Below are 27148 nucleotides of genomic sequence, written 5' to 3'. Positions count from 1 at the left end.
ACCTTAGATCACAACTACCACCTGAAAAAGACATTATTTATAATTATAGGTAATGGTAAAAGTTTTACTTAGTTTACATGGACAGATTAAATCAACCATCACCTTAACAACAAAAACTTATAGCTATTGTGTGAGACTGAAAAAGGTTAAAGGCATAAATATCTAAATATCTAAATCAAATATCTAAATAAAATTTATTTACTTTTTTTCATTTAATTTTCTTCTTCTTCTTTACTTTGGAGAGCTGTGACCTTCCCACATCTGTCTGCAGAAAGTGAAGGGTGATATAGTTGTGGAACATTCGTGATGATGAGAAAACCCACTTGTAGAAAAAATTATATATGCAAAAAATGGCTTTCTCTACCCATACCAGCTGTTTTTTACATATACAAGTTGTGGGGCATTGTGGGTTTGAACACCTACATCTTGCTTTCCTAATTTCTAATTCTGTTATTTTAACTTTAATTGCTATTGCTCTTCCTTTATTTTATTCTGTTATTTCTTTATGTGAAACCAGTGAAAGGGGTTAAGACTGATAGATGGTGTATCCCCACTGCAATGTTGGTCCTACTTCTTCAGTCACCTTCAAAACCTAGGGTACATTGTATATCCCACATTGTAGCCTGTACCCTGGGGATCCTTTCAATTGGTGCAGCATTTTTTATTTTCAACTTGTTTTTGTGTATAATGAACTAACATTAGTCAGAGGTTTAGATTAACTATATCTGTCCTTTTGATTTGATTTTACTTAAATCTAGAGTGTATGTGTACATATATAATGTAGGTTGCTGGTAGAATGTTCCTTTAATTATTGATCATAATTTCACCGTTCAGAAGAAATAGCAATTAGTGTGTGACAGAATTAAGCCATATGATCAAAGTTTGCCCTAATTACTTCCTTACATGCAAGCAAATAAATAATAAAAAAAAATCTGGTAACTTGATGGTTTAAGTTCTTTCACCTGTAAAACCATTTCCATTTTGTTTTGCATAATCAATTGTGTTAGAATTATGTGCTTGATTCTAGTTTTATATTTTATAAATTTTTAAACCTTAAAATATTTTTCAAAATTTTTTTTAACAGTGGGGAATCAGAATAAGAAAAAAACTGGTATAAAGTGTTTATTTTAAACAAAATAACAAAGTATATAAAAAATCCAAAAGTCTCTTGCATTTATAAAAACAAACTGTATCTAAAATACATAAATACATCAGGCTTAAGTGCTATTTAATTAACCGATCCTGAACATTATTTTTAAATTGTGAATTTTATTGCTATTTTAAGAAAGCATTTTTAGAAGACAATTTTATACTTGTTTTTATTCTAAAAAATGAACTAAAGAGTGAGTGAGGCTTATAAGCTGCTTTGCAAGTGTCACAGATTCTCAGAGACTAAATGAGAGATATATTCCTTGTAGTTGATGTGACCTGATTGAGGATCCACAGCAGCAGAAAGCATTTCTTCCATTTCATCTTGTGTAAAACATTCACCTTTAAATTTAAATGCATTGATTAAACACATTTAGGCTTTCATTCTCATCATAATAAAATGTTATCAAAGACATGGTTAGACACACCTGTAGTTCTTGTAAAAGTGAATCCTTAATAAATTTGTAAATATTATTAATAACATTTTTCAAGTTAACTTGAATAAAAAGTTTATTTTTATATTGCACTGTGTGCACTAAAAGTAATATTAGCAAAAACTCTTTTATATACGTAAATAACAAGAATAAAGAAAAGAACAGTCTAAGAATAATTCATTTTTGTTTTCCAATAACATAAAAATATTAATGTATAGCAATGAACCACCAAAAACAAAACTGATAATAAACTTAATAATTCTGTTTTTCTCATAAAAGTACTTACATTCCTTGGAGTCAAACTAACTAGTTAATAATAATGGTATACAAAAATAATAATAATATGGAGTTAAAAATGTAAAAAGGTTTTAAATACACAATCCAAATCCTCTTTTACAAAATGTTAATTTCTTAATATTTTTCTCAATGATATATAAATACTAAGATTACTAAATACTAGCACAAACGGCCTCCCCTGTGGCAGCATCTCTGCTAGTATATATAACTATTCAATTAGAACTGATTTTGATTCATTCTGTTTTTGTCTGTAACCATTCTACTCCACTGTGTGCCTTTGCTATTATGTAGGAATGATGCAAATTCCATTCCCACTATCCTGTATGCATTATTTTTGAATGATTGAGATTAGCCATTCCTACATTTACTTCCTGTTTTAAAAAACGTTTTTCTTTTCCTGTATGCATAGAGAGAGAGAAAAATTACTAAACCTTGTTCCTACTGATTCTCTTAAAGACATTCCAATCTGTTAAAATTGAGTTATAATAACCTCAAAATTTATTATTTTAGTAATATATGTTATTTCTCATCCTGAATTTACATTTTTATTATTATAAAAACAACAAGATTATTACAATTGATTTTAACAAATTTCACAACACAAATATTATCACTTTCTTTCTTTAATTTTATGTTGTATGAACACAAGTTTTATTATGTCATAAAGAAAATAAGTTTAAAACATTATGAGAAACATATGAATGTATCTTTTACTATACAACTTACCTTCTTGTGTAAGTAAATGAGTTAATTCTGCTTGTGTCAAATATCCTTTTTTATCAACATCAAACATTTGGAAAGCCTGCAAAAGTTTGTTACTCGATGCTGGGTGGAACCTGAAAATAATATAATTATTATATTATAATAAGCATATTGACAAATTTATTATTTTATTTCACTCTTCTCTCTCTCACACACACACACAATACACACATTTTAAGTTCACATCAGTGGAGCAGAATTGAGTTAGAAAGTATGCATGAATCAGTATTCAAAGTATTACAAGCTAAATAGAAAACGTAAAACAACACGGTAGGTTTCAGGTATTTTGAAACAATAAGTTTCTCCAATGGGTCCAAAACCAATTTGGTAATTCTTTGATAAACAAAGCACATGGATTCTCAGTATCTGCAACAACTAGTCAAGTATATTGTACACTGAAGAGCGTATGCAGTGATTTGTTTTTGGTAGAATAGACAAGATGAAATATGGTAAGAAGTTGAAATCAAAATAAAGAATTTTATTGATAGAAAAAGACCAAGACTAAAGGCTGATCAAGTGGTTGCAGGACTACCATATCATTGTGAAGTTGAAACTTAAAACAAACTATTGAACTAAACTGTATCTTAATTACTTGGTGTTATTCATGATGCTACACAAGTTGTTATCTGTGTTCTGGGAACCATTGATTTCAAACTCTTAATATTTAGCATCATAACCCTTCAGTCTGACTGTTAAGCTTCCAGGGTCTAAATATGATGAATATGTGAAAAATAACTGTGCTTAATAAAATACAGATTAAAAACAAATTTTGTTTAAAAAATGTTGAACCACACATACACAAACAGAAGGTGCTGGAAGAATTGACTGATCAAAGAATGGAGTTAATTTAAAAGTCTTTACTTTTTCAAGATCATAATGAATCTGTCTAAAATTGGAAAACTGCATTAACAGTTTATTTTCTTTGGAAACTGAATCACAGGAATTCAGGTATACCTTTGTTCATTGTGACATCAAGGATAGTTTCTATAGTCATATCTTGCTATAAAAATGCAAAACTTAAGACTAAATTTAGGCTTCCATTTTCAGATCAGAAGGTGTATATAAAGGATGGTAAGGATGTTTCAAGGAATCATGACTGGTTGCTGGTAATGAAAGTGTAACAGTTGATGAGGTGATTTTGGTTTGAGTGACAGTTGCATGTGTGTATCCCTGTGTGTTAATCAGTGCTAACCACAGTCTGTACAAACTTATATTGAGAAGTATTTTGTGCTTTCATTTTTAGGAGTTGCAGCTGTGACATGTCAAAGTTTTTCAGACTTGTGATTATCATATTTGCACACAAATATTTTGGTTACAACTTAATCTCACTAATTTCAACTGAAATTAATTATTGTTTTACATAATGATGTATTATGTGAAATGCACATTTATAAATTTTAACAAAAGAATCATTATCTTAAAACACATTCACACCTTATTCAGAAAACAATTTTCTGCAAATGAAATTTCAATATTTAAATGTTCAATATTATTTGACTAAACATGTATACATACAATAACTTTTAAACCAAGTCACACAAAATCAACATACCTATTTTTGTTACAGTGATTTCTGTGTTGACAATTCTTTGTGAAAAAATCTTTACAAGCATAAAACCCTCTTACAAATTCAATCTAGAACTTCCTGAATAAATTTCAATATATACTTTACCAATATCCTACATAATGTACAATAAAGTGAATCAATATAATGATCAAAAACAGTGATGAAAGTTAGTATATGTCAGTGAAAATATTTTATAAGAATAATATTACAAAATCTGTAAAGCTACTGAGCAATTCATATAATACTGAACAGTTCAATAACAAAAACTATAAATCTCTTAACATAGACAACAGGGGATGCTTTTCTGATGCAATAAATTCAGTGCACTTTGTACCTCTAAATGGGAATAATGTAATTAATTACACTACACAACAATTTTTTTGAAAAGTTTTGCTTCCTAAAAAGTTCTTGCTGATTGTGACAGGTACCTGGTGGGTATGCACAAATATAGTTTTGGTTTTGCTTCATCACATAAGAACTCTGAGAAATAGTTAACTGTTTACCGGCAATAACATATTTAATTGCATTTATGTTACTAATACGCCATTAAGTTCAACATAATTAAAAGTGTTTTGCTCCTGATTTTCATTTGTATTCAATGTCCGGTGCATCATGTTGCAGTGTCCAACAGTAGTCAGCAAATGTTGACGGATTCCAGTTGCCCCGATATCATTTTTCCATTGTCCTGATGAAACTGAAGATTTCGATGAAACAGTATGTGATGGGCAAATTTGGATGTGATTTTCATGATCAGCAGCCAAAAATCTATAAGGAACACCCAACAGTGTTCAAGAAGCAAAAACTTTGTTGTGCAGCGTTATTGAAGAATAAGAACTGAAATCAACAATAAAAGTAATCAAAAACCAAGATTTAAATATAATGAGTGGAAATTTGACATGGTAAGAGGGTATCAGTCAATTAGGTGACTAAAACCTGCATCACTAATAGTGATCAACATGAAAGTAACCAACAAAAAATGTAATTAAAGACTCCAGTTTGTAGTTGGTAAAGCAGAAATACCTAACAGACATTGTTGAGAAAAATAAAACTGGTCTAGGCTGACAAGTCGCCCAGTGTTTTTCAAAAAAAAAAAATCAAAGCAAGGAACAAAAACTAATAAATAAGACTGGACTTTGAAAATAATCATAAACTCTTTCAAATGATTGATCTTCAAAATGTGAAAAAAAACATCTAAAGTTATGTTAAAATAAAATCTAACTGATAATAACTCCTGAAACAAGACAGCCACTGATGGACTCACTTCAACAGTATAAATAAAATAGTAACCACAACAAAGTACCATCCAGGTTGTTGATATGCAAGATGGCAGCATTTATCACAATGGAACAAAACACCTATGCATTGTGTACAGCTTATAACTCTGAAAGTCTGATTAACAGACGATATCAAAACAGCCTATTAACAAATAATTCATATGCCCAGAAGAGCAGCCAGATCCAACTAAGGTGAAGAGGAACACATAGGAACAGCACCCCAACAAAGCTCAAGCTACATCTTTCAATTGCACTCTATACATCTAACCACAGATATCAGCAGGTCCACTTATGTCTAGTAATCATTCCATGATTCTTGTGGCAGATTATATTATTATAGCTGCTTATAATTTCTTTAACTAACCAATAATCTCAAACAGAGTCTAATACATTTATCATGCAACATTCCTATAATACATACAGCTCCTTATGAGATAAATATAATTTTATAGTATCTCATTAACATCTGAAATCAAAAAGACTATCTCTACAAGTATTCTAAGAACACAACTAAAGTGTTATTAACTTAGTGGTTTCTCAGAATATTTTCTGTATTATCTCTCACATTGCAGCTTTCAGAGTATGTTTACTTTTAAAGCTCAGTAAGTCTTGATATCTTTTGTAATACACTCAAAAAGGAACAAATTCCATTATTATTTAAATACAAGATAATTAAAAAATGCTACACTATGCCAATGTTAGTTAGCAGCCAAATTTATAAAAAGAAGTTAGAAATATTCATATTAAGAATACTACAGATTTTTTAAAATTATCCTTTTTTTCAAATAACAAATCAATATCATTCTGCATATTAGTATCAGTAACTGATAAATACCAAAATATGTATGTAAGATTTGGTCTAAGTACTAAATCTTTTAAAAATGACACACTGTGATATAAATGTTTCATGTTTCATCACTATTGTATCAGCATTACAGTTGTTATCACTGCATAAAGACCTGAATAAAATATTTTGTGTTAATAGTTAATATTTTTAATTAATGTTTAACTAGCTTTAAATAATATATCCAAGTACATGAAAGTTAACTATGCAACAAATGTCACAACTGTTAAAACAAATTTTAATGTGCAATATTTGGATATTACTCATATCAAGTTCTGTTATAACATAGAGTTAGTTAGGCATTCTACACCTAATCACATAAACTGCCCTCACTCCTTGCTAGTGCACTAAACTCTGTGGATACCAGACCATGTAGATGGAAAGAATTAAAACATTATTAAACTTCATGTAGAATTTGATAAAACAAGGGTCAAGTCAAAATCTTTAGGAAAGTTCTAATGAAGCATGAACATTTTAAACACCATTTATCATTAAACTTCATTTTTCCATCAAATTACATTTGAAACCATGCTAAATAGATGCCTAAGTACGCAACTTTGCTGGACTTATGATGCCCTATATTATATTTATTATGTTTATTTTGGACTAATCCTTCCAACCATGCTGTTCGTTGCTGCACAAAACATTCTTCACAAAGTACTTGAAAAGCACGTATACAAAGCATGAATAGACTCAATGATCTTAATTTCTGTATTATGATTTCCTCACGTACCTGTTCATGTTTTGTAACAGCATGTACACCACTTGAGATCTGTTTAATTCTACAGTGCACGTGTAAAGTGAATGGAAAGAATAAACTTAGCATATTCAATGAAAGCTTGATAAACTTTCTGTGTAAAAAAAAATTGGTATGGTTCATTCAAAGAGTAGAAAGCTACAAAAATTTAATTTTTTGTTAAAAAGTAGGAAGAATTTGTGGGATCCTTCCAATACACAATACTTGTCAATTAATATGAAAAACTTAGAATACTTGTATCTTCCAGATACTGAAGATGCATTTTAATGCCCATGTCTTTCTTTGCAAAGCAAAGATTCTTTTTCTTTGTTTTGCTAAACCCAATTTAGATGTTTGTTTGTTTGTGTTTTAAATTTTGCACAAAGCTACTCAAGGGCTATCTGTGCTAGCCATCCCTAATTTTGCAGTGTAAGACTAAATGAAAGGCAGCTAGTCATCACCACCCACCACCAACTCTTGGGCTACTCTTTTATCAATAGTGGGATTGACCATCACATAATAACGCCCTCATGGCTGGAAGGGCGAACATGTTTGGTCCGACAAGGATTCGAATCCGCAAACATTGAATTACGGGTCCAACACCTTAACCCACCTGGCCATGCCGGCCCTTATTTAGACATTTATACAAATGTAACGCAGAAAAAATAAATGTTTGAAAACACAGAAAACAAACATGTTTTAACCACTTTATGCAGTAAATGAAGAGTCTCTAATTTTATTGGATCAAAACGTTCTGCAACACTGATGAGAAAGAAACTAAATGATTGTTTTACAATGATTAACTGGGTTACTTTTTCATTTGATCCCACTTTCATATGACAAGAAAATATCTTCATCATAAAAACTTCATACAAATATATTAATACATGTAAATCACAAGTTAATATAGAACTCCATTTTTTTTTATTGCTATACATTAACAAAAATCAAAGTTTCAAAAATGTAAAACTCTTTGTAAAAGTTACAATCATCAGGCATCATATGTAGGTAATTGTAATTTAAAACAACATTCATAACAAAAATTCATAAACCATACTGTGTAGACATTTTCAACATACCTTTGGTCTAACAAAAATTTCATCATCATAGGCAAAAAAGTATCTAAATTTACATATCCTGGTGAGTCCTCATCTTCAAGCTGAAACAACAAATATATAAGTTACATGCATTATTATTTGAAATATTTCTTCAATAAGATATCAAAAATCCTTACTGTACATGTATTTTTTTTGTCTTAGATAAAACAACACAGTCAGTCACAAATTTTGCACATCAATGCTAATCATCATATAACTAATTTATAAAATTATATATCAGTTACAACTATAGTTGTATATTACCTTATTTGATCTTTTACCAGCTTCTACCTAAGTGTTTTTTTCTCTCTTATGGTTAGAACATAATAACAATCTAGTTAAGTTCTGAATTAAATTTCAATTGGGACATAATACTTAAATATTAGATAAATAAGCATTATCATGTAAAGTAGTCTAAAATAAAGTTTGTATCTACTATTATGAAATAAAAATTTTACATGGAAAAAGTTTCAACACTTTTACATATCCTCTTTAGTCCATCTTTTGTGTCCATATAAACTTTTTGTTTTATAACAGTGGATCTAAACTTTATTATGATATTAATAGCTTGTGTGTTCATAACTTAAAAGCTAAACAATCTATTTTGAGTGTTTTACCTTGGTAGTCTTATACATACTTATTGATACACAAAATTGTTTGCATGTGGAAATATTTATTTTAATAAAATATTCACTTCACCTCTGAATTATAATTTAAACACTACACGATGTAAGTCATGCATGATATTAAACTTTACAATATGTAATTATGTTATTAAAAATGTGGAACTTTATTCTTAGAAAGATATTTACTTTTTGTGAGAAACGGTAAAAGGACTGTTTCACAAACATATCAAGTTCATTGTTTTGTAAAAGTAATAACATAATTGTTAGGAAAATAAATTAAAACTATCAAATGAACAAAATTTCATACTTATTCTGTTTTCTGAAACATAGTTGTTTATTAATTATTAACTTTTAAATAGAATATATATATATATATCACATCAAATTGTCAGTAAAAATGATTTTATGTATCAATGTTTATTTTGATTTTAAAATTTGCAAAACAAAAAAAAGACCCATGTACTTCTCATTTCTAAAATGTTAATAAGATTTATAAGTAATAATTAATAAGCAATAATCAGACTAGAAGTTTCCACCTTGCCACATGGGACTGAAGTACAATATCACAGTAATATTTTACCAAATTATGAAAAAAACATCTATTCTCCAGGACATATTTTTCAAGTGATTTACAATGAAGTAGTGATTTATGATTAAACTGAGATCTTTGCATCAACACAAAATAAATTTGTACACAATAAAAAACATTAACTGAAATAGTTTTCACTGTTACTGTTTTAAACCTTTAATGTGTTAATTAATGCAATAATAAAGAGGTTTAGCAGTTATTCCCTGTAAAAATATTAATAATGATTGAACAACTGAGTTCATCCTTATGCTTTTCACATTGGTAACATTTTGTTGGGGGGACAGAAATGTGACTGTCTAATAATAAGTTCAATTAACAAAGGTTTCTCAAGAAATGAAGAATATAAATGGTATGCTAGTACATTCAGATAACACATGTAGCTTTCCTACTAGAAGGTCATCTGATATCTATTCACAGTTAATAAACTGACAAACATGTCTTCATAGAGAAACAAATAATACTAGAATAACATTTCTTAACCTAGCAGAGCTATTTTTATCTAATCACCTGTTTACAAGTTCCTGAACCTCATACTCTTGTGTTCCAAATAATCATATCTGTACCCTTATTAACATTAGAGAAATTGTCTACCCTGCATGTTGCTTGTTTGTATCTGCATGATTTTTTTCTTCCTGTTATCTTTAATTAAAAACACAATATTCAATTTTATATTATGATCTCAATCTGTACAATCATTAAACTTGAAGTCTAAAATTTTTCACCCTGCACTGTTATTAAATTGTTCATATTTTTACACCCTGCATTATTATTTGAAACATGAGAGTATATATGAAGCTATATATACTAATGTTTACTATAATTCTGTGTGTGTCTTCACAGTGTTTGCAAAGTTTCAGTGAACATTACAGACCTGTTGTAGACATAAAATATTATGTTTTAATAAGGTATATGTATGAAAATATGTACTAAATGTTTGTTTGTGAATATCCAAAGATTTTACTGAGTTAGTATGAGTATTTCAGTTTTAATATTCCATTAGCATAATCTGTCTCTAGAACTTTTTAAATGAATATTAAAAGTTTTCTTTCACATCTGTTTCCTTTCCATTTAATTTTATGGTTTGGTTGCTAAAATCCTCACATCAAAAGCAACAAATTAGAGCAAGAGCCCAATGACTATTTCCTATAAAGCTAATGTAAATACAGTGTGACTGTTGAGTGTAATATTTGACAAAATGCTCAAGCTCATGAACTTTTATGGATTTTACTGTATTGAAGTTTTGTTAGGCTAAACTAAGAAGTCTAATTTTTACACTTTAGTTACTTTTGTTAACACATGTATAATAAGAAATAAAATATATACATAAAAACAATGATCTGTGGTAATTACTGTGTACTCAAGGTTTTTACACATTTTGCAAATGCTAAACATTCTTTCATAAACTTAACTGAGTCTCACAAATTTGGATATCCATTTTTGCCAATCAACTAGCTTTTGAAATATTTTCTAATTGGTATTTACCAGTTGACACAATTGAAGATATGCTTTGTTTCTTATTGGTCAAAGTTTTTAAAACTAAAATGTACATCATCTTACATTAATCACTGAAAATGTGTATAAATAAAAAAATTATCAGTTAACTTTACTCTAATAAGCCTGCAGTTATTGTCATACAACATGTGAACAGTTATTGTGGTACTATTTACCACAGGAAATCAACAAAATAATATCCACATCAGGTAAATCTTTGAATATGAAACAGCACTGATCTCTAACAATATTAAAAAAAAATAAAAGAAGTTCACAATAATTATTTAGAATTATATGATTTCTCTATTGGTTATCTACTATTAAAAATTTAATTCAAACATCAAATAAAATTCATTTATATACAGTTACAACATAAAGTGTTCATACTCTTATGTCCGGAGTGGTTTTTTGCTCATAACTTAAAAAGTGTCATGATTAGGCTAACAGAAGTATAATATATATTATAAATATTATACTAACACATCTACATAAATTTTTATGTAAATTAAATGACAAATAAACTTCAGAAAGTGTTCATACAGTTCAGAACGTGTGAAAAAACTGATATTCCCATAAAAATTTTGTTTAGTTTGGCGAATAAACTACATTATACCATTACAGAACTAGACACTGGGTTCATAATTATTGGAATTTAGCCAGCAAAAAATGTACTTCTGGCAATTTAGCGCCATCTCCATCATTATCTGCTTGGTCATCATGGTGAACAGAAAACTGTCCAGTGATTTAAAAAAAACGAATTATTGTAAAATACAAGTATCGTGTGTCTCTTTCCAGTATTGCTACACAACGTAATGTGCCAAAATCTACTGTTCAAAGCATAATTGCCAAGTTTAAGCTTACAGGATCAACTGCTAACTTCCCTCATTCTGGACACCCCACCAAAATTCCAGAGAGAACCAAGAAGAAGGTTCTCAGAGAAGTTAGTAGGAACCCTCGTTTAACATGTAATGACATACAGAAACTGGGGTTGAAGTAAGCACCTCTACAGTTACGAACATGTTACGCTCTTTTGGGTTCAAAGCATGCCATCCTCGTAAAACTCCATATTTAAAGCCTGTTCATTTAGAAGCACGATTGAGGTATGCAAGAAAGCATGTAAATGAACCCTTTACCTATTGGAAAAGTATTCTTTGGTTAGACGAGACGAAAATCGAGCTTTTTCGGCCACAATGATGTTTGCTATACTTTCTGTAAGAAGGGAGAACGAAATCTTCCAAAGAACACCGTCCCTACAGTTAAACACGGAGGTGTCTCGATGAAAAAAGAAGAGTACATTGATATATTAGGAACTTATATCAAGAATTATGCACGGAACTTGCGGCTTGGGCATCATTGGATCTTCCAGCATGACAATGACCCTAAGCACACATCAAAATATGTGCAATCCTGGTTGCAGAGGAACCATATAAGCATTTTGGAGTGGCCATCACAATCACCCGATCTCAACCTAACTGAAAACGTTTGGCATTAGTTGAAGACCAGGGATCATCAGTGTCATCCAAAAAACTTGCAAGAGTTGGAGGCCTTCTGTGAAGAAGAATGGAAGAAAATACCAGTCGAGTACTGTCAAACGATCATGGAGAGCTATGAGGAGAGACTGCACCATGTAATTCACCTGAAAGGCTCCAAAACTGACCATTAAAGTAGATGCACGAACACTTTCTGACCTTCCTATGTTTGCTTATTTGTTTATAAACAGTTTATTTGTTGTTGAATTTACATAAAACTTTATGTAGATGTATGTTAGAATAATATTTATAATATACTATACTTTCATTATCCTAACTATGATACTTTTTAACTTATGAGGAAAAAACTACTCACGAAGCAGGGGTACGAACACTTTCTGTCGTAACTGTACTTATATTGTTAGCTTTAAAGGCCAACTGACAAATTTCAAGAATCCTACTAGTATTATCACAATAAGTGAAAATTAAGATTGATAGAATTTGAACTGATACCTCAGTTAGATATAGATTTTACATCATAAATAATAATCTATGCTTGAAAACTCCTTGATCTCATGTAGTTTTCCCTTCAGAAAATTGAAAACAAATATATTCTACTTAACACTTCCTATTAATTTAATTTTAGCACATCTAATAAAAAAAGTGAATCCAAGAATTTTTAGCTTTAAATGCCTAATAATGTAGCTTAATGATTTTGACCATTTTCCATCCTAATAAACCATGAAGCTGTAACATTTCAGACTATATCATAAGCTGGTTGGAACTCTGCCTTAGCAAGCAGGAATGTGAGTTCAAACCTTGCTTATGTCAGTTTACAGTTCAAAAAATTTCTAATGTTATCTGTCAAAACTCAACTTCCTACACTTGCATAAGTGCTGTCACTAAAACCTGAAGAACTTACCTCACAAGTAAAACACAGAAAACAAGCTAATATTAAAGTAAGCAAAGACAGAAAAAAACGATCAAGTTCATGAATTTTTTAACTAAAACATTAATCATTTTGGCACATCAAAAGTGGAACAGCTCAAAATTTATTAACATAACAACTTAACAATACAAGTTTACTTATGGTTCTCTAGAGCTGGGCAATTAGCTTGTTTAACTTATGTAAGTGATTACTTCAAATTACAGTTAACTCAACTGATATCACAAGAACTTTAAACACATTGATCAAAATTTCTCACCATTCTTTCAACTAATTCAAGTTTGTTCAGTTTACATGGTTTGACACTAACTCTTTTTGACCACTTGCCCTGAGGGTAACCTTTGTGAATTATTTGCTTGCCCACATTTAGCAGTTACTGTCCCAAATAAAAACTGCAACAGATACCATGGGAAGGGTTTCTGTTCACAAAAATCCCTGGTCCTGAAATCCCGTGACCCAAAGGTGATGTCATTGGCACACGCAAACTACCGAACAAGGCTCTTCAATTTAGTTTACACACGGACCCTGTAATCTGTATGTAACAACATGTGCCGCCAGTGTGGCAGGGGGAGGATGTCTAATGAAAGAAATTGCAGCTTGTTTGCCTTACTTTTAGTTTCATTACAGGCTGTTATCACCCATTATTAGCACAAATCTATTAAAACTGACCAATAAAACAGTTATCTATATATAAAATATCACTTGCCCACTCGGGAAATGGAAATAGCAAGGATTGTTGCCCGCAGGTAACATTTACATGCCCCAGGACATCAAACAGTCATTAATTTTGAGCCTTGGTTTATCTATCTAATCAAAAACACCTTATATGTGAAAAAAAAGGTGCAGCCAAAAAAAAGGATTAAGTAACTTAAAGAAATGAAATAACTATTGGCAGCCAAACTGGTAGCTGTGCTTGAAGCTTTGATAAGAATTTTATGGCAAACATTTATTTATTAGTTAACTTGACCTCAGTTTTGTTCAACTTTGAATATGATGGTGGGTAAAACAAAATACACAGCTTAGTTGACTAACAAACAAATGTTTGTTGTCAAATTCTTATCAGTAGTATAAATGTACCTACCAGTTTGGCTGTAAATTTTTGTTTCATTCCTATGAGTCACACACTCAATTCTTTGCTGGCCACATCTTTTTTTCACACCTAAGGTGGATTTAATTACTTATGACTTTTTGTTAACACACACCAACATACTTCAGCAAGTAAGAAAATGACACTCAACAGTAACAAACATTAGCTTCAGGACTGTAACCATTTTACTTGGAACAAAACTATGCTTTACAGAACCAACCAGATCCTTTAAAATATATGGTGGTATTTTTCCCTTCTAAGACATTGTTAATAACTTCCTTTATAGTAACACCATGGACTAGATTAACAGTTTCTTGTCATCACCTGCATGCACTTGGTACAACAGTATCAAGTATCATTATTTACATTAATTCCTTAAGTTAATATCACTTTATGTCAAATGCTCCTTAACTAGGAGAATTTGACAAAATTTAGCAAATGTGTGCTTAAAAGTTTGTAATGAATAATAACTGTACACCTGTATGATTCTTTTGGAAACTTAAGCTAGAAACTGATAATTTAGTTTGCTTGGCCTAACCAATACTTGTGTGTTTGTATGCCTTTCATCCTATAGTTTTGCTGCTCTAAGTCAGCTATCTTTAATCCAAATGATAAAAACTAATAATGGTTAACTTTTACTATTAGGCAAAGCTGTTATAAAAATTTCAAACTGATAGATAATGCAACTTGTTGCATTGGCATGCACAAATACTTTGGTCAAATTTAAGCAGTTTTTATAGGTTGTAAAGATTAATCAGTGTGTCAAATTTTATAAAAATTCATAAAAGTATGTTTTTTTACAAGATAAATTTTCTACACTTTTGGTGCAAAGAAAAAGGAAAAAATTTCAGTCAAAATTGGAGATTTTATATATCATGTATTTCTTATTGGACTGCCTTGAAATTTGATATTTGAAGTAATGATCCAATAAAGCACCTCAACTGAAAATATATAATAGTTTGGGCAACCACAGTAGAGGCTATAGAAAAAGCAAAATATTACTAAACTGTCACTCTTATTAATAACAAAGAGTATCCTGCAAATTGTTTTTGGTCACATAACACATTACCATCTATCTTGATTAGTGCCATATCTCAAGCAACTAATCAGTTAATCAAAATTAGTGTTTCCAATTATTCCAACTATTAAAGTAAACAAAATATTCACATTATAATTTCTCATTATTCTTTTTCAATTTAATAAAGTATGTTTCTCAACTTTGGTCTAAAATGGTACAGTGATCAGAGCACTTGCCCCATGATTCAAAGGACATGGGTTCATTTATAGAAAAGTGGATGTATGGAAGAAAACAGAGAATTGTTATAAACAGAGTTCAGTAAAACGGGTTTAATGGCACAAGTGAGATACCTTAGGGGTTGTGACTTTTGATTATTATGATTTACACCAAAGACAGATATAGGAATGATCAGTAAGTTACTTAAATTTGATGATGATATGATTCTGGATACAACTAACTGTGAGTAAGATACTATTGCTCTATAAACGAATTTAGATCATTTCGTGAGTTGGGTGAATAAATGGTAGGTGACTTAGGCTCCATACCTTAGAAAGGTCAATGAACTGTTGTAAAAGGTTCAGAGGAAGGCTGCTAAGATTATCCTTTGGATGGAAAGGTTAAAGTGCAAGAACAGGTAAAGATATTTGAAATTGTTTTCTCTGGAAAAAGTAAAAAAATACAGGGAATCTGATTTAGGTATTTAAGATTGTTAAAGTACTGACAGTGTTGATGCATCAACTTTCCATAAATGCATATAAGCAAATGTTTTGTACTTTGGATGCTATAATCAGATTTATCCAACTTGACTTTTATAACCATTTGGTGTGGTAAGCAGATTTATTATATACAGTCACAAAAACTTTTCTTTATAATGTGACAATCAAGATACTCACACATCCTTGAATTGTTTACTTTAGTAATGTGTGTGTCTACATCACTGAGCAAAAATGCAACTAGTGATGATGAAAAATAACTAAAAGAGGTCAAATTCTAAATTTTATTTTATAGTGAATAGCTGACACTCTTGAAGAACTCACCCAAAATTTAATTATACACTCAAAGAGTTAATACTAAATAACATTTTCTTTGTCTAATTGTAAAGACAAACCATAAGACAGTTTATTATGCTGTAGTTCGAACCACTGAAGGCAAGTAAAGCCCTCATCGACCTAATAATAAAATCAAGATCAGTGGAATGCAAGTTGCCAACTAGTATTTGTTCAAAGGCAGGCTACCTTCAAGAATTCTTGAAGAACACTAAGCAGTTTGTCTTATCACCAAAAACAGATACTCATGAAATAGCTAAGCTGGCAGGATGTTTACAAAAAAATAAAATGATATAAGCCTAAGAGAGTGTAAGAGTAATTGTATCACATACCCAAAACAGTGAGAGGTCATTAGCAAAGAAATAAGCAGAAGAATGAATGAAAATCAGAGCTGGATGTGCTTCTAAAAAAAAATGTTTGATAACAAAGGTTAGATGGGCCTAGAGGAGCCTATGAATTCTAATGAATATTTAGAATTTGTTGACCAAGCTATACACTGATTTGTGCTACATACACAATAAAAGTGTGGAAGGTAAAAATCATGTTTTAATACTGGTTTTAAAATCTTGGCTTGATTCAGATTTACAAAAGCTGGAGGATGAATCAGCATGAGAACAAACTAGGTGCAAAAAAAAAAAAAAGAGTTGCCAGAGAAGGTCCAGAAAGTTGTTGAGAGTGAGTCAGTCCAACATCATACACAAGCCTGATAATATTAAAGAAGCTTGTACATTTCTACCTCCATGAAAGCTCACTGCCATCTGACACTATAGCTACTAATGTCCATACTGATATGTTAACTAAGCCCTGATTAAGGTTTTTAAATTATTTGTAGGTCAAAATAACTAAGCTGTGTTAAGAATTTCAGAACTTTCCAAAAGTATACTACTGACACAGTGAATTTGTGTATTGCATGTTTAATAAAAGTATATGCTTTATTATAAAAAAATTCTGCTTGATTCTTTGTTACTAATGTAAGCTTCCTTTACATTTAAATAAATATTATTTCTAGGAGGTATTATCAGGAGGTCATATCTCCTAATCAGCATATTGAAGTACTCAATGATAGAATGGTAGGACTAAAAGGACACAAATATAAACTTTGGCAAGGTAGGTGTTATTTTCAGTTAAGACAGCTTTATTTTTCATTAGAATCATTAACATTTACAAATTAACATAAAATATAAAAAAGAAATCATGCAAAAAATAAATGTACAGTAGCAAAATAATGTATTTTGATTAATGTTTCAAGAATACTACAGCTGAACAATTTAACGAATTACCTGTGAGAAGTGATTACCATGACAAGTGTCATGCAAAAAATAAATGTACAGTAGCAAAATAAAAGATTTTGATTCATGTTTCAAGAATACTACAGCTGAACAATTTAAGGAATTACCTGTGAGATGTGATTACCATGACAAGTGTCATACAAAAATAAATGTACAGTAGCAAAATAAAAGATTTTGATTCATGTGACAAGAATACTACAGCTGAACAATTTAATGAATTACCTGTGAGAAGAGATTACCTTGACAAATGTCATGTAAACTAACTAATTGTTCCCCAGTGGCACAGAAGTATGTCTGCAGATTTATACTGCTAGAAACTGGCTTTCCATATCCATGGTGGGCAGAGCACAGATAGCCCTTTGTCCTTGATGATAACAAATAACAACAACTAACTAATTAATCAAAATTACAAACAAATAAATCAGTTAATAAAAATGAGTGTTTTAATTATTCCAACAATCAATTAACCCTTTTGCGACAGGCTCAATATAAAATACATGAGTTCACCTACATCTGCATGTTAAGTATCTGCATCATAACCTTTGATACAGCGTATCTTCGCAAAATTCGGTAGACTTTTAGTAAAGATTACAAGTATTTTGGATACCAAAAATCAGATGTTTTAACAAAACATTTTTACTAAAATTAGTTTGTGAAAATATTGACACTGTTTCCTTACTAGTCTGAGTACAAAGTGATTTCAATGTTATGATTAAAAAATGATCCTTCATTCCAGAAATCTCAAATATTATTTGCATAATCTCTAAAACCTCCTAATTACATTTCATACGTTTGTTTTCAGTAAGACTTTCTATTTTATGTTGTTTTCTATACTATAATTATGTGGGGTCTGTTACTTGACTAATCTTGTAACCATCATAAAAAAATTAGGAAATAAATATAAATTATATTGTAGCTTATTAATATTAGTAAATTGAGTATCAAACTTTTACAAAATTATAGACTTATTATCTTGACAACAGAAACATCTAATTTTTAACAGTGCTGCATTCAACATACCACATGACTCACTAAAAACCTATATTTAGGTGTTCTTTTAATAATTACTTTTAAAATAAGAAATTAACTCATATAATATCAAAGTTTGAATTATAATCTACAAATTGACTCCAAACTCACTGAATATAAATTCACAAAATATCAGTTCAATAAACTTTTGAATACAACTCAACAAATGTGATGACATGGCCTATGACCCATCGCAAAAGGGTTAATCAAAGTTATGATTTAATTGACTGTCACAAAAATAATCAAGAAACTAGTTTCTAATTATTATTATATTTTATTATTCCAGCCATCCAAGTAATCAATTACTGATTTTATGTTTGGTGTAAAGCTCAAATTTACACAATGTGGTATCTATGCTCTGCTCAATTTTAGCCTTTATGATTATTTCTACTTCAAATTAGTTTAGCTTTATTGAAAAGGTTTACAGTCTGATTAGTGCTACCACCAAACTTGGTCATCTTGTCTTTGTTATGGCAAAGTTATTACATTTATCTGCCATTATCACAAATTTTACACTTCTGACAAGAAGGAAGTCAGCTGGCTGGTAGTTACCTTCACCAGATTTTATTTTTATTTTTAAGTGTGAACTAGAGGGAAAGCAATTGTATTGTAACACCTGCCATAAACTTTTTAAATGTGTCATTTTCAGCTAATACAGTTTTATTTTTGTTGCACCTGAAGATCACTGTCATATTAAAAATTGAGTATTCTGATAATGTATTTAAAAAACCCAAAACAAGTTGTAGGTGAAAAAAATTAATCTCATGCAATATCAGTTGATTAGCTGAATATAAATGATTAATGTGCCAAATGATTAATCAATTATAAATTCTATTAATCATCCAACTGTATTACTTATTTTGAGATGGACAGTTGAAAACATTCAAAAGCATTTTCATCTTACCTCAACTAATATGTCTTGCAGATCAGCTTCTGAAAGACAACATCCCAAAGATCTCATTATTGTTCCTATTTCTCTGCAGGTTAAAAAATATTTTAAGTTAATATTTATAGCTCTGAGTTAGGTAGTTGTAATAACTAAACATTTATAACATAAATATAGTACAAAAAATTACACATTTATTATACAAACTTTAAAATTAAGCAACTAATATGGTTAAAATTTATGTAAATATCTATATCAAATATTGTTTTAATTCTGTACATCCCATTAAATATTGTCAAAATATTTAATTAAGTTCAAGTTTCCTGGGATCATGTTCTTCTACACAAGTAGACAGCCACTTGAAGCAGTGTCAATACATTCCTTTATAGAACCAAGATGCATAAGTTTGTAGATGACAACTTTTTAATTCTTCAGCTGTAATATCCTTGAAACTAAACAATAACATTATGGTATTCCAAGTTTATAAAAATAACACAAAAGTAAAGATTCAGAGATCTGGTTTAGTGGAATATTAGTGTATGAACAGGTACAGAAGAAATAAAACAAACAAGTTTGACACACGTCACAAAGTAATATTTACTTGAAATTCTGCAACAACAACTTTACAGGTCTTCCAGGTTAAAACAATAAAATTAAAGTAAAATAAAACTGATGAACAGAATTATGAAACTGATATATACTTAAAAGAACTGAAATTAAAATGACTGTGCATGGTCAGCAAGTACAATAAAAAAAGGGACCAACACAAAAATAATAGTTTTAGGTTTTTCACCTAGAAAGAGACAAAATAACTCATAATGTATATTATTTCTATAACTGACCAATCAAATAAGACTTCTGGTATCTGAAAATATCTCTGATTCATGTGACAGAAATAAAGCAATTCCACATATAAAAATTTATGTAGGAAACAATAAAGCTATATTGTAAAGCAGTAAATAACCTTCTTGATCATATCAGAGTCTAGAAAGTAACAGCTACATTCGAGCTGGCACATGACTACAATCAGATTTATTCTATTTCAAACTAAAACTCTAAAAACGTTTATAGTATAAACTGTAGGTATAAGAATACCCTGTGAATAATTCTTTAACAACATTTTAATCTTCATGTCACTGTTTCATAAAAATGTAGGGTCTTTAAGTAACTGAGAAACGTTCTGGCATTATAAAGTACACCTATGACCCCTGTAATGGTCCTGAATAAAAGTTATGTTTCGTAATGTTAAGATTTTGTGAAAAATAGGTTTCACAAGTTTCTAATTTATTTTGAGAGTGAAATTTTGTTTTGTGTGGCTTCTTCAATTTTGAACATGTTCAATTTCCAGCTGAAACTTGTCTATTTTTGTGTTATATTGTTGTATAGGAATGTTAGGCATCATGAAACTTTGTAGAATGGTATAGAATTACTTATAGTAAAAAGATATCTTGTATGTAAACTAAGCATTTTTTTCTTAACATGTTGAACAATTAATTATTTAATATTTATAAATAAGTACATAAATCAATGTCTAGTTTAAAGATGACATGAACTGGAATTTCTAGTGGATTAGTTGGAGGATGTATGGTATAATGATTGTTATTGTTGTAACCAAAGCTCTAAAATAAGCAAAACATTCATGATTGCCAAAAGCACTTACAAAACTTAACACACTAAATATTAGAAGGTATGAAGGACATAATAAAATTATTTGATTTCTTTTTATATAAATGTAACAGCAATATTGCTAAACACATAATACAGAAACGAAATATGCTGAGCCTACATTAAATGATGCACATATTTTCCATTTTTAATGAATTTTCCTTAGCTTAATTAATGATGAAATGATTATCTGTGGAATTTAAATGTCATAAACAAAAAAATTATTTGTTGTTATTGTGAACAAACAGTTTTAAAATGTTTTTCTGCAAACATAGAATCTTATACATGTAGTGTATGAAATGAGAACAAATTAATCACTTATCCACTTGATAAGTAAAAGACAACACTAATTATTACATTACAGACTTATAAAGATATATTTATAATTTATATAACCAGCTTTATTAAAACTAAAAATAGACTTTAAAAATATAATCATACTATTTACAAAAATTAGTGTTTATTATTACCTTATATCTACAATTCTTGTACCATCCTGATCAAAGATCTCAAAGGCATTAACAATCTTTTTCTGAAGGTCTGACTCAAAAGATGATTGAACTGAAAGCATATATATATACATATATATCTTAATTATACTTTGCTCAGTTTTCTTTATACAAAATAAAATTCAAACTTATAAAGACAGTATCTGAGTCTGAGGTATGAGAATTTCAGTTTATATGTACATGTAAGGTAAAGCAGCTGATACACAAAAAGAATTAGTCTTACCTTTTTTCCTTTGTTGTATGATAAGTTTTTATGTTATAGAAGAAAAAAACTCAACTCTCTCTTTGATACATTCTTCTTGTGATATACACAGCATTCATACTGAAGTTCATAAAAATTTTACATTTTTTATTTTTCAACTCCTTGAAAAAGTAATAAAAACAGTCTCTAAAAACCATTTACTACAAGAAACAAGTCAAAAATAGTCCATAAAAATTCCAATGCTATACAACCACTCTAACTAGTTTGTTTTGTTTTTCACATTTAAAATTCTTGGCAGTTCTTTATCTAGATCTTGTAATACCTATATTAATTCATCTTCCATACTTTTAGTAAAGGTAAGATTTCAAATATTTAAATATTGCTCAATTTGCACATTTCATTGAGATGATTTATTTTTCGTTGAATATCATCAAGTATGAAAGTGATTCTCATAACTGGTAAAGTGAATAAAAAATATGGTGTTATCATAGTTTTGATTAGAATGTATAAACCTACATTGTCTCAAACTAATATTGGTGATAAAAACACAAAATATAATAATACTTAACTTTCAATACTGAAGTTAATTAAGTGTATGATACTAGTCATTCAGAGTGACACAAACCTTTAGAGGGGGGAGGCATATCCTAAGTGGAGAGTTGATTGCTTGAAGTCTGACTCTTATAATCTGAATGTTTCTTAAATCATTTTTGAAACTACTAGACAGAATGGTTAGTCTTGCACTTTGTGTGTGCAAAAGTTTCCAGTTTGGTGGTGCCAAGCTGTATGGTAAATTGTGTTTTGTAGTGGTAGCTCATTATTCCAGATTGGTTGTGATAGTCTACTCAGATTAGCTTGTCTGAGATGAAGGGGCAAAAATTACATAATAGACAAAATAGAGTTTGAACCTTCATTGCTTAGTTGGTAAAGCAGTCTTAGAACACTGGTGAAAGCCAAGTTAACTCCTCAAAAAAAGTTCAGCTGTACTGGAATCCCCCCCTTAGGTTCTCTAATGATTTTACAATATATAAAAGGTATATTTGGCATAGTATGATTTTGTGGTGCTGAGTACTATTTAAATTCCTGATTTCTTTTAACTGTTGTTAAAGGCATGTTGATTAACATTTCACTATTCCTTGATGTAGAGAAGTTGAAGTAATTCTGTTAAATGCAAAAGTTTGAGAAGAACTGTTACACATGTGCCACTGCAGCGCAGTTTACCCAACTTATGATTGAACCATAGGTGAAATACCTATATACTTGCCAAATTTAAAGTCCAAATCTTTGGTATGCATTTTTAAGCTTTCTACATCATTACTCCTGGGCTACTACTATATTTGTAATGACTGGCCTTCAAACAGTACCTATTACCTCTTATGAGCAGATACAATATAAACTGAAGTAATGTGATAAATATTTTCTCAAACCCAACACCCACATCTCATGCTAGACAACTTGTACAAAAGAAACAAAAAACACTACACCTGTACACTACAACGATTTACTCCAAAATATGTAAAAACATAATTTCAAAAGCTTTTTATATCTGACACTACTGTGATTTCATTAGGAGAAGGGGCTCTATAAAACAAACTTACATTATAAAACTGCACTGGAAACGATATTAATTTTACACCTATATATACATGCAGGAAAAGCTTAACCCGTCAAAAGCTTCATTGCAAATTGAAACATAAAGATCACTGCTGGGCCACCAGCTCAGCAGTTACAAACAGTAAACATAGACCTATGAAAATAAGTATGATCAAGGTCAAGAATCTTAATTTCCTTCAAAGTAATAAAAAGCATAAACAACTTCACATTTATCTAAAAATGATAGTACAATTTTCATATGTACATATATATATAGTTTTGAAGCTTATTATATTATCAGTTATATCTACTGACCATTATCACTACGCACCAGTTAAATTGTTACAAGCTTTGCTTTCTGAAAGGTTTGTATACTCTTAGTCAAGGGCATATAAAATTATAAAACCTTCCCTATTTTATAGTTACTGATACAGAAATTGTATATTTCCCCACCTTTTATCATAGTATATTCTTCACCGTTTATACTTAACGCGTTTTAATATGTTGAACCTAAGTTGGTTCTATTTGCCAATTTTTAATTACTTAAAATTGTTTGAAACGCAAAGCCCATTATTATATAAACATGTGTCAATGAACAATGATGATAGATACAATAATTAATTAGTAGTTGTTCCGTACGACGTGTCCAGAATTAGTTTGGATATGAATTAAAAACGGATTAATTAATGTATTTTCATGACTTTTTTTATTTTGTAAAACGTTTTGACATGCGTACTTGATCAGGTATCAAACAAGGTGATAATCGATATAACTTACATAAGGTCAAAACACTGCTACCCTTGTATGCAGTAAAAAAAAAAAAAAGTTACCCATATCAACCGTTTGTCCAATTTATGATGATTGGTGTGTTGCTCAAACCAACAACTCAACCAGTAATATTAAAATAATAATTTATATATTTTGCTCAAGCCTCATCATGCCATATAGAAATACTATGGTTACGACTTAAGTAATATAAACATTCAATGTAGTTAAAGTTGTATAACACTTCATTATCTGGTAATGCCGAAACACGAAAGATATCATATAACTTTCTCTACACGTATAGAATGTACACTGTATACTGAACAAACACATCGTATTCAATGAAACATAGGTAATATACAGTGATGTTGTAATATAATATGAAATAAATAATTAATAATGATCAATGTGATTTTATAAGTTTCGAACTTATGTATGTAATGTTTCAGAATTTTTAGATCACCTTTTAATTAATATACGACACGTCTTTTTTTATTTTTTCTGCCTGAAAAGTTGACAATCGTATTTATAAAAAGTTGAAATCGTAGTTCTCCAGTACTGATAAAGATATATTAGGTTTAGTACCATCCGTTTGTGTCAGACGAAACAAATATACAAATAATTACGAAATGTTTTGCCACATACACACACAAATATAAAACATTTTACAATATTAGTGTTTTTATTCTTCCTTTTCCAATCTTAAAAATAATATAGTTAAAAGTAATCTACAATTTATCAAATTAATTCTAAATTTCTATAACTGTTTTGCAATTTATAGCACTTCCAAGTTCTATAGTTGCAAAATCCGTTTTACTTTTAACACCGCCATCATCTGCGAATTGAGTTTTTCCAGTTTCATATCAATTTTCTAAGGTCCCCAGTAGGACAAGGACAAGTTTCTAGACTTACAAAACTAAAAATTAAAACTCGTTTTTCGGCTGTAAACACAACTGTGCTCTGATAAACAAATTTTTTAAACAGTATTATTGGCCAAAATACAACAATTTAGCCTATTTTCTGCTTCAATGGATTATTGTTGCTCCAAATCGACAGATTAAAATTGATGACGACTGCTTCAACCGCCGTCGACAAAACCCCCTGTTTTTGTTTCGGGTGTTTCCCTAATAAACCAATGCTGTAAAGAAAACAACAAACTAACTTTATAGAATTAACGTGAATAATTATTTACATCATATCTTCAAGCACAGCGGTAATATTGCAAACAAATCTAATGTTATTGTTAGTATGACATGAGTTAGTGAACGACAAATCCAACGTGCATGTGCAGAATACAGTTTCTTTAAGAAAACAGTAACCATTCCTTTTCTTGACCATATTATCAATAGTCTTTCCTTCAGATTTAATGCACATGCAAAGCAACCATCATCAGTTTAGAAAATTCACACAAGTGTTTTATATCTCTGATATCAGACAGGCTATAGATATTTCTGATAAAGAACTTCACTGATGGAAAACAAAATGACTGTATATACCTATCAATGACAGGCCTTAGATACTGGTTGATTGCTTAAAAGTGTTCTTCAGTGTACCAATTACCTTTGTGTTACTGAAAGTCTTTGCCACACTGCCACTACGTTCACATTCATGTTAATGTTCAGCTTAAGTAATTTTTAGAGTGTACATAATGTTACAAACAAATGAAAAACTGAGTACTCCTGCCTTAATATATATATATATATATATAATCGATATGACACTGGAATCAACATTCATACTGTAAGTTATTCAGAAGAATGAAGAATTCTATCATGTTATTTCAGTAGTGCATGTACGAGGTCTGTTAAAAAAATACGCGGACTGACGTCATAAAACAAAATGTACTTTATTTAGAAGTTACAGGTCTGGGACCCCTTCAAAGTACTCTCCTCCCCAACGCACACACTTATCCCAACGGTGTTTCCACTTGTTGAAACAGTCCTGGCAACGCTTCTTTTGTAATGTCCTCCAGCTCCTTCGTCGCATTTGCCTTAATCTCGGGAATCGTCTCAAATCTTCTTCCTTTCAAGGGTCTTTTGAGATTGGGGAACAAGAAAAAATCGCAAGGAGCAAGGTCAGGTGAGTAGGGGAGTGGGTGGGGAAGAACAGTGATCTAGTGTTTGGCCAAAAACTCACGAGTTCTGAGGCGCAAATTTTGCAGCAACGTGGTGCATCTTTAATTTTTCGGTCAAAATCTCGTAACAAGATCCAACTGATATCCCACACTCTTCAGCAAGCTCCCTGACAGTCAGACGTCGATTTGCCCGAACCAGGGTGTTGATTTTGTCGACGTGTGGGTCGTCAGTTGACGTGGAAGGACGTCCAGGACGCTCATCATCTTCAATGGACTGTCGACCATCCTTAAAACGTTCATGCCACTTGAAACATGCCGTACGCTTCATAGCAACATCACCGTAAGCCGTGTTAAGCATAGCAAAAGTTTCAGTTGCAGATTTTCCAAGTTTAAAATAATATTTCACAGCAAATCTTTGCTCCTTTAGGTCATTCATTCTGAAATCCGCCAAACGAAAAAATCGCACTTCACTTAAAACCGCGTAGCTAATACACAAATAAAGATATCTGCAATCGGGAAATGGCGTCGTAATCAGCTGATCTGTGCCCACCTAGCGACACCAAGCGAATTCCCCTGGAACCAACTGGAGCCGCGCAATTCAAACAGCCCTCGTATGTACGTATATGATAATCAACGAGTGAAATAACTAATATTCTTTGATAGATTGTTTAGGCAGAGAATTCATGATAAAACTTTGTAGAATG

General features: G+C 30.4%; 1 protein-coding gene across 3 annotated transcripts; it reads right to left on the bottom strand.

Moving 5' to 3' along the window:
- Positions 1–1149: 1149 nt before the first annotated feature.
- Positions 1150–24676, bottom strand: LOC143252001 (dynein regulatory complex protein 8-like). Of its 3 annotated transcripts, none has more exons than XM_076503491.1 (6): positions 22638–24676; positions 21772–21862; positions 19655–19727; positions 8143–8222; positions 2607–2716; positions 1150–1491 (listed from the first exon to the last, which is right to left on the bottom strand). In XM_076503491.1, exons 1-6 carry the CDS (start codon positions 22654–22656, stop codon positions 1376–1378), a joined length of 489 nt encoding a protein of 162 aa, XP_076359606.1. In that variant the 5' UTR covers positions 22657–24676; the 3' UTR covers positions 1150–1375. The 3 variants fall into 3 exon arrangements, with proteins under 3 accessions (XP_076359606.1, XP_076359608.1, XP_076359607.1); XM_076503493.1 differs by having other exon boundaries at positions 24436–24668; XM_076503492.1 differs by having other exon boundaries at positions 24059–24341.
- Positions 24677–27148: the final 2472 nt, after the last annotated feature.

This window comes from Tachypleus tridentatus, chromosome 6, assembly GCF_004210375.1.
Source record: "Tachypleus tridentatus isolate NWPU-2018 chromosome 6, ASM421037v1, whole genome shotgun sequence".
Taxonomy (NCBI): domain Eukaryota; kingdom Metazoa; phylum Arthropoda; class Merostomata; order Xiphosura; family Limulidae; genus Tachypleus; species Tachypleus tridentatus.
Note: the sequence above shows the minus strand (reverse complement) of the source record. Positions and strands in the feature narration are given on the sequence as shown.